The 18,550-nt window shown below is 35.9% G+C and overlaps 1 protein-coding gene across 1 annotated transcript; it reads right to left on the bottom strand.

Annotated features, from left to right (window-relative positions):
* Positions 1–2,628: 2,628 nt before the first annotated feature.
* Positions 2,629–17,868, bottom strand: LOC135597238 (translocase of chloroplast 34, chloroplastic-like). Its single transcript, XM_065089933.1, has 8 exons — positions 17,690–17,868; positions 17,357–17,466; positions 17,173–17,280; positions 16,949–17,073; positions 14,302–14,566; positions 3,314–3,382; positions 3,061–3,222; positions 2,629–2,971 (listed from the first exon to the last, which is right to left on the bottom strand). The coding sequence occupies exons 2-8, from the start codon at positions 17,453–17,455 to the stop codon at positions 2,861–2,863; spliced, it is 939 nt and encodes a 312-aa protein (XP_064946005.1). The 5' UTR covers positions 17,456–17,466; positions 17,690–17,868; the 3' UTR covers positions 2,629–2,860.
* Positions 17,869–18,550: the final 682 nt, after the last annotated feature.

The following is an 18,550-nucleotide window of genomic DNA, read 5'->3' on the forward strand; positions in this document are numbered from 1 at the left end:
AGCAACCAATCAACATTCCGACGCCAACACCCTATCTTGAGGGCTTGATCGACCTCAGCAACCAGCTCAACCGATCGAAGACTCCTGACATTAACCCGTGGACTAGGCCATGCTGACTCATCAGCCACGATGTATTAGTTCACCAACAGGTGGTGTAAAAGGTCATTTGCATTCGAAACACAGCATTATTCTACGAGGAGTTTGTCTTGAATCTAATGAGTGAAAGGAGGTTAGTTGTGCAGCCCCACTTGGCCGGGCTCTTTCCCTTATCAAATTTTGTACCTAATGCCATTGAGGTGCTTGTCTTTCTTGCAATTGTTGATGCATAATAAGACTTGTCTTGTCAGTGGACTGTGCTTTAGATTGAAGTTGAAGTAGTTAGGGCTATGTTGGATTTGCCTCTTAGCAAGTGATTATGACGCTTGAGAAGGGGCTTCAGGCATTAGTACGATTGATGAGATGACCGATCTAGAGTTCCTTGTGGGAGTTGGAACTTGTCCCGGTTGAGGAACTTGGTGCGGTTGATGAATAATTGGATTGTACGTTGCTTCTAGTTATGCCAATTATGAGAGAAGAGGTACGATAGTCTGCATCTATGTTGCGCCATTCCGATCAATGCTTCATCTTATTTTGGGTGAGGTCTTAGTAGGAATGATAACTTCAACTAGATTTTCAATTAGGAAATAAATCTATGATATTTTTTTTTTTTTTCTTGTGCAAATAGTATAAGGCGAAGGTGGGATACAATCCTAAGACCTTACGATATACTATCAAAGTCCTTACCAACTAAGCTAATTCATACTTTCGAATGTAATCTGATACTCGTTATTGGTAATGTGATTCTAGAATTGAGTTGCATATACTTGTGAAGGCAGAGGTAAAGGTCTTTTGCATGATGCGAATAGTTGTAACTAAAGTCTAAGAGGGGAGTCTTTTCACTAAAATATTCTTATGGTACATTTGTAATTCGAGTTTTTTTATGATATTGTCTTAAGGCCTCTCGTTCTAGCACTAGTTTGATAAGGTAAAATTTGGTTGTCGATTTGACTTGACAAAATCGATTCAACCTAGCTCATGTTTTAGATACTATCATGTTTTGACAAAAGAAGAGATTCGATCTTTTTTATGAAAGCATGAGATGTTTGTATCTTGTGTCTCTTACACTTCTCCTCTTTAGTTGGAGTGCAGAAGATAATTGTATATTGTGCCCCACTTGTTGCAAAAGATTATATTAGAGGTTTGTTCGATAAAAATCTCTCGATGTTTAAGTATTCACGAGTGTCATAAGTTTGTTTTTAGTTCTCACATGTCTGAGATGATTAATTTATATAATAATTCTGACACGTTTGACATTTATAGTCAAAATGTTCAATATCGACCTCGGGGTGGGATTAATGAGTTGCCAGAGTATGATTTTTTACTTGAGAGATTGTTGAAGCCTTCATTGGTCGTACGGAAGAAGGCTTCCCGCATCACAAGGCATTCAGAGCGGAGGAGAGAGGTCTTGATTTATGGTTCATCGGTGCTTTGATTAGAATTAATTTAACATGTCAAGTTGATAGACAATATTATAATTTACGTGTGACTTAATGGCATGTATCACATAAAAAAAACTAAGTTGACATGGCACGTTTACGTACCAGAACTTTATTCATAATTAAACGATTTTTCTTTCTTCTCGTAGTCCATTCAACATTATAATTATTTTTTCTAGAATACTCTTTTTGATAGTTTTCTATGATATAAGGCTCCATTATATCTTCAGTTAAATTTATAGTGATTTTTTTTTTTACTTTAGTTGTGCTTAATTAGGGCCTTATTATGTAGATTACTATTATTTGCTCAATTAAATTTATTTTAATTTTTTAATATTTTTAAATTACTCTTTGGTAAATAGACTTAAAAATATCCTCCTCTCTTTTTTTTTTTTTTTCTCCTCCTTCTTCATATTTTAAATTCTTCATACTCTTCTTCTTTCTCTTGGAAGGACAAACATCGACAACAAATTGAGAGGCATCGAAAAGGATGACAAGCGATAACCGCAACAAACCACAACAACATCGATGGGATGAAGAGAAAATAATAATAATAATAATAAAATCAATAAAATTAAAATTATAAATAATAAAAATAATATTTTATTATTTTTAGAATAATTATCAATAACAAGATATTATCAATAGTAAAAAGGGAGAGTAAGCTTGCTTATATTTTTGATAGCTTTGTTGCATTATATCTTCCAAGTACTGCGTCCTTTCAACATTTAATTGACTATAGTTTCCTATTATATCTTTTTTTCCTTTTTGGCCACATCATAATTATATGCGTCCATGCTATTAAAGAGTGAATGTTATTCTTAATATGAGTGTGTAGAAAAATAGTCATAATATTTATGGATTCAACTCATTCCCCAAATCTTGCATGGTACCCATAAAGAGAATAAAGCATGATACATGTTAAAGGACAGTTTCATAAAACAAGGCAATGAACTTTTAGTTTACCTAATGATGGCTTCTGATTAAAGCTTTTTTTTCCCTACTTCAAATGACATCGAACTTAATTACTAAATGGTGTTTGCGTGCTTGTAACCCAAGGTTATTATGAGTAATAGTTATAAACAAAAGGAAATACCATAAGAATCAGTTTGCTATTCAACTAATAAAGAGAATCCACTGCAAAGCAACATCATTTCCAAAATGCGAATTATGTTAAAAAATGCTGCTGGAAGAACTAAAGAACTCATTCTCTGATAGAAAAATGAGTTCTATCATCTGATTCAGTAAGTAACAAAAAGATAATCAAGGATAGTTTGACGCATCGAAAACAAAAAACAGAACAAGCATCATCGATACTGGAAATGTTAGAATTTGCGATTTGCCAAGCCCATGTCACGAAGCTCCCAGAGCGGCTTGCGTTCCTTTTTAATGTCTTGCTTAATCGCCCGTTGAATCCCCTTAACCACGAAAAAATACTGAAGTACAAAGCACAAATAGATTGTTTCAAATTTCCAGAATAAATTTCATCCATCAAGTTCAAAATGGCATAATATACAAAACTGACCTGGAATGCCAGGATAAGGGGTATGAAGAACTTTCCCCTGTCATTTGGATTGGGGCCCTCGATCAACTTCTGGTCCACCGTAATAGGCTTGCTCCCATTAGCGATAACTGTTGTGATTACTTCCACCAAATTTGGAATCCATGGTGTACCATCAGGAAGAATCTGCTCTTAGAAATCATACCTAGTTAATTTCTTGAGAGGCGACACTTCTGATAAAAGAGCAGCAAGAGACGAGAAAGAAAACTAAACATACCTTTTCCCCACCACTGTTGGTCTTGCATCTCCCACTGTTTTCAACCAGGACCACAGGAATGGAAGATTCCTAAGATGATCAAAAAATATTAACGAATGTCATAGGAATACTCTAGTCCCATATCAATAAATATCATATTACAAAACCTCTTTAAAAGGGACAATATAATCAGCATTGCAATGGCAGTTCCAGGAAACAAAGATATCTCGTTCAACAAAAAGAATTATGGGTTTTGAATACCGGTCCATACCAGCGTACCAAGCTCTGCTCGGTACGATACGTATCGGTCCATACCAACGTATACTGATGGTATACCCTAAAATCTTAAAAATACCTCCATCTATTATGCTAGGACATACCAACCGGTATGCCTTAGTTATGATCGAAATCGAGAGTGGTACCAGTCGGTATGCGTCGATACCGATCAAACACTGGTACCGCCTCGTAGAGGACGATCCACATACCAATATCTTCTCGGAATAGTATGTACCGCTCGTTCCGGACGATACACATCAAAATTGAGAACCTTGGTTCTGAGAACAAGCACTAAGTCCATGTTAGAGCATAAGTTAAAGCAAATTACCCACATCCAATGTAGATATGTGAGTAATGCTTAAGATATCATATGGTTTTTCACAATAATTAGTTGTGAATTCCAATAAAAACTGATGCATACTAAAAGACTAAATTTCAAAGGCACAAAATTCTACATCACTTTGCAACTTAGAAGCATAATTTCATCTAGCTCATTGATAATTAACACCACTAGAATTATTGCACATGCAAGCACCATGCTCTTGATGTTCAAATATTTTGGTTCCTAGGGCTCCATAGCATAAAGGACGTTCCAACATAATGTAATCCTAGTTCAAATTGGATATATTTTAGTTCTAGTTTAGGTCTAGGTTTGAGAAATAATAAGAGGAACATTTTTTGCAATTTCTAATAATAGTGCATGAAAAATTAGATCTAGGACACTACACTATGCTACCAGAAATAGGAGACAATATATTTCCACCTATGTTAACACATTTCATGGGCAGCAACTTTCTTTGATCATAGTTCCATAGCAATTGAGCATTCCCAACATCTAAATTTATCTCTCAACATTTTCTAGTCATGCTTCAAACATGAGAATCTCTTCACTTCCCGAGAGAATAATATATAACATGTGTCTCTCAACAAACCTTGATAATAGAAATTAAATTCAATGGAAACAACACCTGAACATATATTCCATCAAGAACATTTTCCTGATTCCAATATACAGTACTTCCACCCAAATTGCCCAGGACTGTGTTATGGACTAGTTTTAATTTGTTTTGATATAAATATATAAACGTCAACTAGATATCCAGAGGCTATAACAAAAGGACATCTCAAAAACTTGTCAAGCTTGCTTTGTATCAGTATTAAACACCAACACTTGTTGGATACTTCCTGATACATGTCAAGTACTTCAAAAAACACTGGTACTTTAAAAATATCTGCTATTATGTTAGTGCACATATGTATGACACTCCAGTATACAAGGCTTCAAGACAGGTAAAAGCTGGAAACATGCTTGTAATTTTGGACATTTAAACAATTATTTTATGTGAATTGAAGTGATTTGCCATATTGTCAAGTCTGTATTATTGCCATTTCCATACTCATCCTTCGTAATTTAAACATACACCAAAAGAAGCAGTAATCTAACTGGCATGAGATTAATTTAGGATCATACAGAAGCAATAGTCACTGGTTCTATTTTCCCAAAATTAATACTAGGAAGCAAAAAGAGAAAAAAAAATTTGTCACAGGTGGAACACTGCTTGGAACCAACAAAAGATAACTCAAGCTAATCATGACCCACTCTCTTTTGTCAATGTAGAAAATTAAAATAAGATCCAAGTTCTATGCCTAAAATAATTAGGAGCACTGATAGTAGAGTAGGGAACCTTGCAAGCTTGTCATAATCAAACTTAATTCAGCTAAAAATAAAACTTTAATATGGGTTATTTCATTGGCTTACTGAAAGGAATAATCAGTCCTAAAAGAAGGGATTAAAAAAACAACACAGAGATTGTTATCAATAAATGTACCTCAAAGGCTCAAACAGACCCACAATAAATCAAATCTTGTCCTACTTAAAATTTAGAACTCAAACAGGAATCAAGTTGACAAAATCTTAAACTGCATCATCCTAACTCATATGGACTTACTAGTTAGAACACTTGAAGAACTCTGCCATTTGACATGAAACTAGGACATAAAAGTATTTAAAGTATAACCCAGATTGAAGGATGACAAGAATTGATGTTCAATGCAGTTACAATGTCAACAATAACAAAAATGACATCACTAGTAATTCCTAGTCAAGAAACAACACCAAGATTGTTCTAATCACACAGGATATAGTTTGCCAAGGAATAAGAGTGTGAAAAGGCTTATTAAATTGGGTGGAAAGGGAAAGCTACCCAGTGTGTTAAAGTTACCATCATTTGGCATGGCACAATCACAAGAAGATTAATCAGATGGCCATCAGGATCAATGTTTTCAAACTCGCTTTCCTACCTTGGATCGGAAGAGGGTCCATAAACTTGGTTCATAGAATAGGATAGTAGGATCGTAAGATCCTACAAACTAAATATAAATAAATAAATAAATCATGTGCACTACAGCAAATTTTGACATTGGCTACCAAAAGAGCATAATGATAAACATTTATTATAGAACATAAAGAAGAAAAAAGGAGAGATCCACAATCTACACTAGAGCCATTACAAGTTTGCTAGACAACCATGCATTACAGTACTTGAACCTTACTTTTATCAAATTAATGTGATTTTTAATGCTAAATGATACAAGGCAAGTAGAAAAATTAATCTGCTGAAGCAGGCAGTACTTGAACTTTACTCTTTATCAAATTAATAAGACTTTTTAGTCTAAATTATACAAGGGCAGTGCCACAGTAGAAAGATAAGTTGCTTTTTAGAAACAGAAAAGAGAAAGAAGAAAAGATTTATACTGTCAAGTATTTTTTCTGAAAATACTTAAAACCTCAAGCGGTCAGGCTTCTGCGAGATAGTAAGGAGAGGAGAGGAGATGGGAGAAGATCAAAAAGAAGAGAGTTGACAAGATGGGAAGAGAGGGGAGGAGAGAAAGGAACCATACCTATGGGCTGTGAGATAGGAAATGACAATCAATGCCATTGAATGACCAGTAGGTTGCCCTCGTGGATGCTCGCTGGTAGGCTTTGGTGCTTGATTCTTCATGTCGCAAGGCGTCTTCTAACTCCCGACTGGTTTTGTCTTGTGATCAGCTAGAATGACTTCAACTTGCTTTTCATAAGACGCACGGGTGGGGGTGGACAAGTTGAAATAATTCTAGAAGCATCTTGTCTATTTGAGTGGTATGCTTTTTAAGTTGGAAAATATTGTAAATTTTGAACCATGTCGAAAGTTATTACTTATAGGAGGCATTGCCTACCCTGCAAATGATTGGGAAGGGCCCTTCGTATTGGCATACCAGTCCCTTGTGCACTATTTGCCTAAAGAACTGAGATGTTGGTTAGAGCTTCGCCATCCCAAGTCGCCGACCTTGAATTCATCTGATCGCCTTCCTAAATTTACTAACTTCTTCATCGTTTTGATCGCTTTCTCCAGGTATGCCCATGCAATACTTACATTTCAGTGTCATTCATTTGCAAAGCGATATACTGTCAAGCTATTTCAAATATAGATCATCAAAGTGTGGAGAGTTGGCATGTCAGGTAGTGATCTTGAAGGGGCACTTGTTTGACTCAAAACTCCGCTACAAGTTGTAAGAGAATTGGGTTATATGTCTACGAGCATCACCCAATCTCGTTGGTTTGTACTCACGTAGTGCACGAGATATTGCTCCCAAGCTTAATCGTTTAATTTGGTCATCTGTCCAAGGTGGAGACTTATGGAGAAGTATAGTTTGGATCCCAATAACTTAAACAACTCGGTCCAAAACCATCCCAAGAATCGCACATCTCGATCGTTGATAATATTGTGTAAAACTCTCCAATACTTCACTACATTCTTCATTACTAGCTTCGTCATCTCCTCCGCTGACTTCAAGAATTGATCAACTACCACCATTATCGACACAAGTTCTCTTACCGTCAACAAGCTCAATATGAAGTCCAAGGAAATGCTCTCTCACGATCTCTTTGGTCCAAGCAAGGGCACTAAAAGATCCACAAACTTTCATTACTCCATATTGTCTTATTGGCATATGAAGCACATTCGAACATATTCCTCGACATCAATCCCCATCGTTGGCCAATAGAATACCCTCACCATGAGAGGCAAAGTTGATGCCCGACCCAAAGAGAATTATCACAGTTTTAAGAGTTCACGCCTTCAATTGTCTGCTCGTAAAACATAAACTCTATTCCCGTTGGTATAGACAAATCCTTCTGAGAACTAAAATCATTTGCTTTCTTTCATCAGTTGCATTAGGATTGCTACTTAGGGATCATTAAATAGTCCATCCCTAATCCTGGAAACAAAGTTGGATTGTAATTGATTCCCTTGGCCTCCGTCGTCCAATTGCACTGCATTCACCAACTCCACCTTTCTGCTCAAGGCATCAACCATGACGTTTGCTCGTTTGGGTTTGTACTCTATTACCTTGTCAAATTTAGCTAGAAAGTCCTACATCGTGCTTATTTTGGGGGGAGCTTCATCTAAGTCTGGAAGAAACTCAATGCGATAGTCCGTCCTTAGCACAAATCATGTTTCAAGAAGGGGGTGCCTTCGCACTCGTAGACAATGAACCATTGTTGCTATCTCCTTCTCAAGCATAGGGTACCATCGCTCGATCTTATTGAGCTTGAGGCTCTCGTAGGCCACCGAGTGACCTTCTTGCATAAGAACTCCAATAACGAAATCCGAAGCATCCGTGCGAACTTCGAAAGGTTTATTATAGTCCATTCATAAGAGCAATGGTTCTTCTAACACAATAGCCTCTAAGTCTTAGAATGTTGCTTCACTTTTTTCTGACCATTGCCGAGGTTGTTCCTTCTTCGGCAACTCTGTTGATAGAACTGTGCTTTGAATACCTCGAGATGAAGCATCAATAATAGTTGACAAAGGATCTCAGCTTGGGCACCTTCTTTAGTGTTTGTCATTCCACCACAACGTGCACTTTTCACTTGTCCATCCAAATCAACTCTTCACCGACTCAGTGCCCCAAGAATAAAATTTGTCTATTCAAGTGACATTTCTCCCTTTTCATGAACGAAGTATTCTACATAAGAATCTTAAATATTGTTGGAATGTGCTTAACATGCTCCTACATAGTTTGGTTGCATATAATAATACCGTATAGATAGATGACCATGAACTTGTCATTCGTGGTCATCTAAACCCTAAAAAGGACCCTTTTATACCCTAAACCCTCGAATCTAGAAAAACTTAGGAAAATTAGAAAGAAATGTGATAAATCTGGGCAATGGAACCAGAGATTTATGATGTTTCTAAACCTTTTGCTAAACTTTTTTGTTTTTAAATGTTTTTGTTTTTGTTTCTATCTTTTTTTTCTTTTGTTTCTAAGCATTTTCGTTTTTATCTCTAAACTTTTTCATTTTTGTTTCTAAACTTTTTTCGTTTATGTTTCTAAGCTTTTCCATGTTTATTTCGAAGCTTTTTCATTTCCGTAAGTTCTGTTTCTAAGAAATGTGATAAATATGGGCAATGGAGCTAGGGGTTTCTAATGTTTCTAAGCCTTTTGTTTCTAAACTTTTTTTGTTTTTAAACGTTTTCGTTTCTGTTTCTAAGTTTTTTTTTTCTTTTGTTTCTAAGCTTGTTCGCTTTTGTTTCTAAACTTTTTTCGTTTCTATTTCTAAGCTTTTCCATTTTTATTTCGAAGCTTTTTCATTTTCGTAAGTTCTGCTTCTAAGCTTTTCGTTTCTAAAAGATCTTATTATAGTATGGAAGAACTAAGCAAACTTGGATATGTAATAAATAATTTTTCTAATATGCTATAAAGCAATACAACTGCCTGATCCATTCAAAATTCATGCAAAATAGACCAATGGTCTTACATAGAAGACGCAGGTACTAAAACGTGTATCAAAGAAGAACTTTACAAACAAGATTACTAAGTTTTTAGACTAAAGTAAGACTTACGGTGACTAAGACTTAGACACGGACTTCTTAGACAAAGACTCTTAAGAGCACCAACGAGCTATTAATAACCAAAGTATGGTTGTTGCTTGTCAATGCCCTTATAACTCAAGGTTGTGGGATATTTATAGAGTTTACAAAAGACTCAAGATGGTTACACATTTTTTGTACTAGATAGCTATCATCCTTACTTTGATGAGTTGGTTGTTTGTTTGCATCGACGAATCTGAGATCTTACCTTTGAACATCAATCCGATTGAGTTTTGTCATTTTGCGTCAGCAAGACTATACATGTGGTGGTTTCTGTAGTTACATGTGGCTTTTATCCGTCATCTCAGTGACGATCATCTAGAGCTTGTAACTCATCATGGTATTGATCAAGATTTTTAAAAAAATCTTCCTTATTTTCATTTGCTAGATTGTCTTCTTCATCCAAATCGCCTTCCTCAGTCTTCATTATTTTCTTCGTTATTTACATCACTTCCCCATTCCCAAGGGGTAGTGTACCAAGGTGTCTCTCCTTCATGATGCATTCTTAGTTTCAAACATAATTTCTTTATTAACTTCCTCGGTTCTATGTATAAATTGCATCAAAGGCATAAATTGATCAAAATATACTTCGTACGAAAGACCTTGAGCAATAAGTCTAGTTCCACTTTGATATCCATTGTCCATAATATATTTAGCTTGATACTTTCTGAGAGAGTCTTCAGTTGGTTTTCTTATTGATTATATCAGATTAAAGGTCATTATATAATAGTTTGAAGAATGGATCAGAAACTGAAAATATCCTGGAATCATCTGGTCATTGAACGTCTATTCAGCAAGGCAGGAGTGGACTTTAACATTATCAAAGTTATGTCGATTTAGTATTGAAAGTACAACCATTTTGAGCTTGTATGGGATGTCCTTTTCGATGTTTTTTGAGTGTAAACAAAAGAAAATGATTCCTCCAACCAATCCGCTTTCTAGAAAATATGATAGGTCTCTACCTTTTTTGAGCTTGCTCCATTGTTCATTATACCATTCTGAGTATTTAATTTTTAACTTCTTAACCAAAGTAGTCTGCTATAATCATGTTCTCATATTCAGGGTTAACATAATTACTTTCATAATATTCCTTTTGAATCACTGGAGTAATTGTTCATGAACAAGGTACACCAGGTCCTCTAGGTGGAGATTCTGGTACTTGAACTTGTAAGAACTAAGAAGAATAGTTCATGAAGCTCATCTTGGAATTGCGTAAGCTCCTTCATATCTTTGGTTTTAGCAATTTCCCATATATAAATTTGAATCTCTGGTGGTAATTTCTTCATTCTGAACTCTTTCACAAATTGTTGAGCAACATGATTAACACATAGCTCTTCTTCTTTTTCATACCTTTTTCTATGCCACACTGTCTCTTCTAACTCTTGATGCTCCTCTAGATAATTTTTTTTACTTTTTGGTTTTTGACTTCTAATTCACTAATCCTTTTTAATAATAACCGATTCTGGTCGATATCTACATTCATATACTGCTGGAATTCTACAAGGCTATTACTTATCCTGTTCTGTGCTTCTACCAGACTGTTGTTATACCCATTTATTCTTGCAGCTAATCTATGCAGACATCTGATAACCAATCTATGTTGACTGAAGTATGAGTCGTTGAAAATGTCATTTATTATGGTCTGATCTTCAAATGGAAGGAAGAACACAGTTCTAAATGGTTTGAAATCTTGGGAGGACATCTTCCTGGAAAACATAATTTTCTTCAAAATCTCTGTCCCTATCTTTTTCGTAGGAATAATCTACTATTTTCTGTATGATATATCTATCATTGTTGGGTACACTCAGTTTTTGAACTTTCTTTTTAGAGCTAATTATTCTAATCCCACAAGTACTTCTTTTATTTTTATTGCCTCTTTACTACATGCATATGGTACATTATTTATGTTACATTCATAATCATAATCAGTACACCATGCTTGGCATATAAATCTTTCTTTTTCTTTCATTTTGCACCAAGTTATTATTGTCCAAAATTGTAAATAGTAAAACTTGCTTCTTCAGTTTCTTCGAATAAATATGCATTATATCTAAAGATTATGTCATATGAATTTTTGTATTGATTCTAGATAGTAAATATCATCTCTAATTGGCCTTATTAATTATCTGCTTAAATAGTCAGTGATATCTTTTCCATTGATATGTTGGAATTGTGGCTTATATCCATTTCCAGTAATGTAATTTACAAATCTATACCATCTCCTTTGCACTAGTATTTTTGTGAGTTTTATTATAACAAACTACCATTCTATGAAAATCTGTTCTTATTATAAACTCTTTACCTAGGTACATTCTAAAAGTATTAATTGCATTTATTATTGTCTCTATCTCAGCATTTGTTGAAGTTAATATCTTTTTATCATATTTTCCACCACTGTATCTACAAATTTCTTCTTTGTCTTCTATCTTTTATAATACAGCTCCTAATTGTGGTAAGCTTTTTATTTTTTATTTTATTTTTTTACTAATTTTTTATCTTCCATATTAAAGTGCTTTTGTCCCGACTTTTTTAGTTTATTATATAATGGTAGTGTTAATTGGCTCATATTTTTAATAAAGGGTTTCACATAATTCAGTATTCCTAAGATTTTCTGTAAGTTCTTTGTTCCTTCTAAGTTATCGTGTTTCTACCATTTTTTTACTGTGTTCTTGTACTTTTAGTCTTCCTGGCTCTACTGTGAGTTCTAAAAATCTATATTTCTTTTACTTATTTCTATTTTTTTCTCCTTCAAGACGAATTCTTCTCTTTTGGCTATTTCAAATAAATTTTTAAATGTTTTTCATGTTCTTTCTCATTATAAATGTCAGACATCACCATGTGCAGCCCTCCACACAAGAAGCATCCACGGGTTTACGGGTTTTTTGGGTTTTGCCTTTCGAACTCAACCCTTGTGGTGAACTCTTCGTCTTTTGTTTGGTGGTAGGCTCTTTTTCTCAAGAATACTTACTTGGTCGATTTCCCAAAAGCTTGCTTCTTCCCGAGTCCTCCAAGGAAATAAAGCCAGTAAACCTTTCTACAGCTGCGATTGCCCCAACCAGATCGATAACATTTCGCCAATACAATTCTTATTGCACCTACGACTTCAGGCCATCGAGAAAGCTGAACAATTTTTCTTTCACTGCCTATGTATGTCCAACATCAATGTGGAGAACTACTTCACATAGTCTCAAATGGAGGTGGTTTAACAAAGATTCCTCAACTTCTGACAAACAATAAACTCAATATTCTCGGGCAGGAACTAAGTTCGCAATTCACGCTTCAAATCCTCCCATGTGTCTATCCGGCACACCCTTGTTAGATTTCTTCCCATCGAGTGCACCACTGGAGCTTCGTGTCCCTATTCAAATATATGGTCATGATCGACACTTTGTTTTCTTCAAAATTGAGCATCATTGCCCGAAATTATTGCTCCATGTTGAACAGAAAATTTTTTAGTTCCTTTGCATCTCTAGCACCATCATGGCAGTGTGGCTCGAATGCCTTTGAATTTTGTGGCCGTGACATGGGTGTTACCCTCTCCCGCATGTAGGGCTCTCATGAACATTGTAATTCTTGTCGTGAGATCCACCATGACTACTTGTAGGTGCTACACGAATTCTTATCTTCCATTAGTCGACCGACTTGGGACTATCATATCGATCCGAACTGGCTTATGACCCATATAGGCTTACAAAAACTAAGCAAAACATAATGTCAAACAACTGTACAAGTTGTACAAAGTACAAACATGAGCAACGAATAATCCATTGACAAAGGTGTTGCCGACGTGCAATGACTGTCGATGACAACATGGAGCCTTAAAGACGATGCTATTTTTTTTTTCTTTTAAAACTCAATTGAGTTGACCCATACAAGTCTATTGATCTCATTGAATCGACCGATCTAGTTTTAGAATAATCAAGACAACTAGCAAATGATGAGGACCTAGAAAAGAGAACTTGACCATCCTAGAAGAGTTTCATAAACCATGAAAGTTGGAGTGTCAGATGCAATAGAAGAACCACACCAAACATCATAGTTCATATCAATCAAATTGGAGCATAGAGATCGAGAACCAAACAAAGAGTTCTGAAATAAACAAAAACAATAGAGGAAACTGCATATAACTGCTGGGATCAATAAAAAAAGCTTAAAAAAGCTAAGTTGGGTCTCTTACCTAAATTAACTGGAAACAGTGAGAAGTAATCTGAAAAAATCATGACTTCTACAGCTATTCTAAGCATCTCAAAATGGTGATGGTGTGATGATGCTTGAAGCACACGGCTGCTCACATTGGAAAACATAAAAAACAATCTACAATAACTAAATAACCAAATATATCACATTTGCTAGATTATAAGCTAAAGAATATAATAATTATAAATGTAATGGTTAACAAATGTTGAATGCATAAGCCTCTTTCTCCAGAAAAATATAAATTTAAGATAACAAATGATTGATTTCTGTACACTTGGCCCAAGGATCCACATAAAGTGACCAATACATCAAAAGTTTTCTCAAATGAGACTAAAGAGCTGTAAAATACTTTCAAGTCAAGCACGATTAGAAAGTAAAGAAATTGCACCTAGTTTACCATGCCTGTGATCTTTACTGTGCCTGTTATCTTTACCGTGCAAAGAAGGAATAAATCCATAAATCATGTACAAGCCTCATTTCCATTAATATTCCTCAGGAAGGCAAAATTTTGTATAACTAACTATCAAGGTAGCATACAGCAGAAAGTATGGAGGAAAAGGTAAACAGGAAATACATAAAAGAATAACGACAATCTCATACATAAGAGAATGAACTTCATACCTCAAAATCCTGTTTCCTGATTCGAGCACCCAAGCGAACATATCTCATAAGTGCTTCTGACCGTTTGGCAAAGAAATCGTCATAGTTCAATCCATCTGGTGGAGATAACTGAGCATGAGTCAAAACAACCAAAGATCTCTGCCATATTCTTTTGCTGAATGTGTCGGTGATGGCTTTGATGACCTGCCTATCCAAACTATCCATCCTATATGCATCCAAGCGGTCCACATATAGAAGAACATCTATAGTCTTGTTCAGAAGAAACCTGGAATTTTTGTTAGAGATGATAGTATCCAGCCAGTGAGATTAAACATGCTAACAACCAAAATGGACATGCAAAAAGCCAACAACCATGCAGGAAGGGCCTTCCAATGATCATATCACTATTTTTGACAAAATAAACAACTAAATCATTAGACACAAATAACATCATTTTCTCTGTGGCAACTATACATATACATATATGCATTTAAAATATATTTATACTGTTAACAGATTTTTCAAGATATTAGAAAGCCACATGTTATGGTTCCGTTGACAAATTAACAAATAGCTGGCAATAATATAAGACAATTTAACAATATGTGCTATCAAAATATTAAACATAAACACAATTAAATGATATATTCATCAGCACTTACGAAAAATTACAATACAATGATGCATATGTATTTGATTAATACTTATGTTGATAACAGGCATCTCCAAGATATTAGCATGTCACATGCTATGGTTCTAATGCCATATTATTTCAGCACTGTTTCATGACCCTTGATTTCCATCTGCCTTTGTCACCTAGACATTCTAAAATGTCATCACAACTTACAAGAATTTTAATCACTTCCTGAGACTTCTTCTCTTTTTTCAAGTCCACATTTAATCATGATTTTGGTCGTCCTATTGGTGATGAGTTAAAACAACCAAAGATCTGTGCCATATTCTTTTGCTAAATGTGCCAGTGAAGACTTTGATGACCTGCCTTTCCAGAACATTCAACATATCCGCATCCAATGGGTCCACATATAGAAGAACATCTATAGTCTTATCATAGGATAAATGAATTTTTTGTTAGAGATGGTAATACCTAGCCAGTGACTAAACATGCTAACAACCACAACAAAACATGCTAATAAGCAAAATGAACATGCAAAAAGCCAATAACCTAGCAGGAAGAACCTTCTAACAATCTTATCAAATCTTTTAACAAGATCAACTAAATTATGGAACCCAAGTAGCTAACTTCATCATCTGTTGTTGGGCAATCAGGATTCTAGACAATGGAACTATATATATGCATTTAAATAATACTTGTACTGCTAACAGGTCCTTCAAGGTATTAGAGTCTACATGTCATGGTTTGCCAATATTAACAAATAGCTAGTGGAAAAATCTAACATGTTGGTAGATGCACAACTAAATTATGGAACCCAAATATTTACTTTATTATCTATACTTTGGTAAGACATTTTCGCAATTACAAGCACCAATGCTGACAACAGACTTCTTTAAGACCAGTGTTTTTAAAAGCGTTAGGCACTAAAAGGCGCTAAGATCCCAAAATGCTCGAGACGCTAGGCGCTCGCTCGAGTGACGCAAAACAATCTGAAATATTAAAATATAAATATATATTATATAACTGATAAATATAATTATATAAATAAAAATATGATATTAAATTGAAAAGATCTAAAGTACCAAGTCACATTATCCATCTTCTAATAACAAAAATATTAAAAGACTTAAAACAATAAAACTTTACATCAAATTCAATCATCATCATAATCAACATCGTCATTCTCAAACTTATTATCATATTTCTCTTCCTCTCGTCTATTTTCATCAAAATAAGTTTCCTCCTCTTCAACAATGGCAGGAGATGAACTTGAGACTTTTGCACTCATTTTTGCCTTCATCATTTGTCTTGTATGTTTGTAATTCTCTAACACTTGAGATGCAGTCATAACAGTAGTAAGGAAGTAGTCATCAACGGTAAAATGTAGGACCAGAAGAGGCCGACGATGATGGAGGAACCTTCGAACGACGACAGCAGCGATGGTGGATTAAGCACACAGGCATCGACGACGAACCAAAGGTGAGTTGGGGTGACAAAGTAGAGTTCGGGGGTTTCGTGCAAAATGGTTTACTGTAATGTTTAATTGGTTCAATCAAACCAACTAGGTATTGTTTAATCGAACCAGATTTGATCATCTAGTTCGATTGCTCACCTTCAACCAGGCGCTCACCCGAGGTGCCCGACGCCTGGGTTCAGGTGACAGCCCAAGCGATGCTTCAATGAAGCGCGTCGCCTGGCTTCTGCGCGAGGTGGTCGAGCCTCGCCTCCCTTGAGTGCCTAGGCAAGCGTCCGAGCATCTTTTTAAATCACTATTTAAGACATAAGCATGTCACATGCTATGATTCTTATGCCATATTAGTTGAACACTATTTCATGACCTTCAACTTCATCTGCCTTTGGCACCTATGCAATGTAAAATGTCATCGCAACTTAGGAGCATTCCAATAATTTCATGAGATCTCTTCTTCTCAAATCAACATTAAAGTGTGACTTTCAATAAACAGTTCAAAACACAAACCATAATTAAAACACCAACTAGATCTTCAAGTAAATAATTTTAATAGACGTAAATACCTTTTTATAATTTCAATAGCCTGCTCATTGACATATCCACCTTCCACAAGCCCTGGAGTGTCTATGATGTTCAATGTGAATCCTGCTCGAGTCCGGGAGCACATTATGGGTCTCAACCCCTCCGACTGCAACAAGCAATGATCAACTAACAACACATCACAAATATACTTTTTTTTTTGCCAGAAAATTTAATGCCCATTATTCACTAATCTGGGGTAGAAAACCTGAAAAGCACTGACAGAAGCCACCCTCTCCCCTAAAATGGAGTTGACTGTGGATGACTTCCCGACTCCACCCTTTCCCATCACCAGAATTGTCAATGTGCTCACATTCTAAAGAAAGAAGTATTATACCAAAATTAATTGAAATGGACTCCTAAGTATCCAAACAAAAGAAAATAAAGCAGACCTCTTGCTTCAATTTCCCTAACAATTCATGCAATTTGTTCTGCGTAGCAGCAGGAAACTGCTGGATTCCAGTCCATTCACGAGTCACTTGCGCCGTCATATCGTCTCAGCCTACTCAATGACGACATTGGTAAAAAGGGGTTACGACTTCGATGAAGAAAAAGACTAAGGGTCAAATGGAAGAAAGAAGACACTAATTCCAGGACATCCACAAAACAGGCCATAGCACTAGCACTAACAACAAACCCTCAAGAAATTGGAAGTAATTACAAACAATCAGATATTTGGGGATGAAATTGCCTGTAGAAGAGAAGAGAGGAAGGTAAGGGCTTACCACTGGAGATCAGGTACCGACCGACCCGAAACCCCGAAGCAGGGGAGGGGACGGGGAGGCGATCCGAAGCGGAGGTGATTTCTTTCGCTCAGGGTTTGGGCGGAAAGCAAGAAGGACGAGATAAGGTGACGTGCGAGAGAAGGACAAAAGCGTGCGGCCGCTCTCGGTGTGAAGGCGTCGCGACGCAGGTCGATGCTCGCTTGCATCACCGAGTTGGTTCGCATTCAAACGCCCTAACAGCCCAAATCCAGCCCAATACTTCGTCCCTCGTTCCGGAAACTTCTATTAGCCTCGAAGGATAGAATATTCTTTACCGAGTAAATTATAAATTGTATTATATGTAAATCCTGATGATCTCCTAATGCAATTTTTTTTATTTTCAAACAGTTCCTTGTTTTCCATTCCAATATATGTAACAAACAAGAACAAGCTTCACTTTTCCATTCCATCATTTGTCTGTGGTACGTGAGGCACTAGTCTAGTGTAGAGGAATGATGAATACTTTATGACCGTCATTATAATTACTTAAAATAGTAGATAGGAAGGTCCATTATGTTGAATCTTATATTTTGATGATAAAATAATTTGTTATGTATTTATAATTTAATCTGCGTTTTAAGTGACGCAAGATGCTTCGATTAAGATGAGACAATTAAAGCAAAAAAATCATGTTGTGTCAAAAGAACGTGTCAGAAGATTGGACATCGGGCAGGTGGATCGGTCGACGTATCGATAGAAGGCTTCGGGCCATGGATTCGGGCATCATGCCAAGAAGAGCAGGTATTACGCCAAGGATATCGGAGTTGCGGAGTCAATTGGCCGATTAGACAATAGGCCGCAAGAGAGGACGATGTGCCGAAG

Source organism: Musa acuminata, chromosome BXJ1-11 (assembly GCF_036884655.1).
Source record: "Musa acuminata AAA Group cultivar baxijiao chromosome BXJ1-11, Cavendish_Baxijiao_AAA, whole genome shotgun sequence".
Taxonomy (NCBI): Eukaryota; Viridiplantae; Streptophyta; class Magnoliopsida; order Zingiberales; family Musaceae; genus Musa; species Musa acuminata.

Excerpts from the sequence above, each read along its gene's own strand:
- LOC135597238 (XM_065089933.1), bottom strand. The coding sequence starts at position 17,455 with ATGACGGCGCAAGTGACTCGTGAATGGACTGGAATCCAGCAGTTTCCT. Across the intron at positions 17,074-17,172 it reads CTTCTGTCAGTGCTTTTCAG|TCGGAGGGGTTGAGACCCAT; the intron begins GTTTTCTACCCC and ends TGCTTGTTGCAG. Across the intron at positions 14,567-16,948 it reads GCTATTGAAATTATAAAAAG|GTTTCTTCTGAACAAGACTA; the intron begins GTATTTACGTCT and ends CAAAAATTCCAG.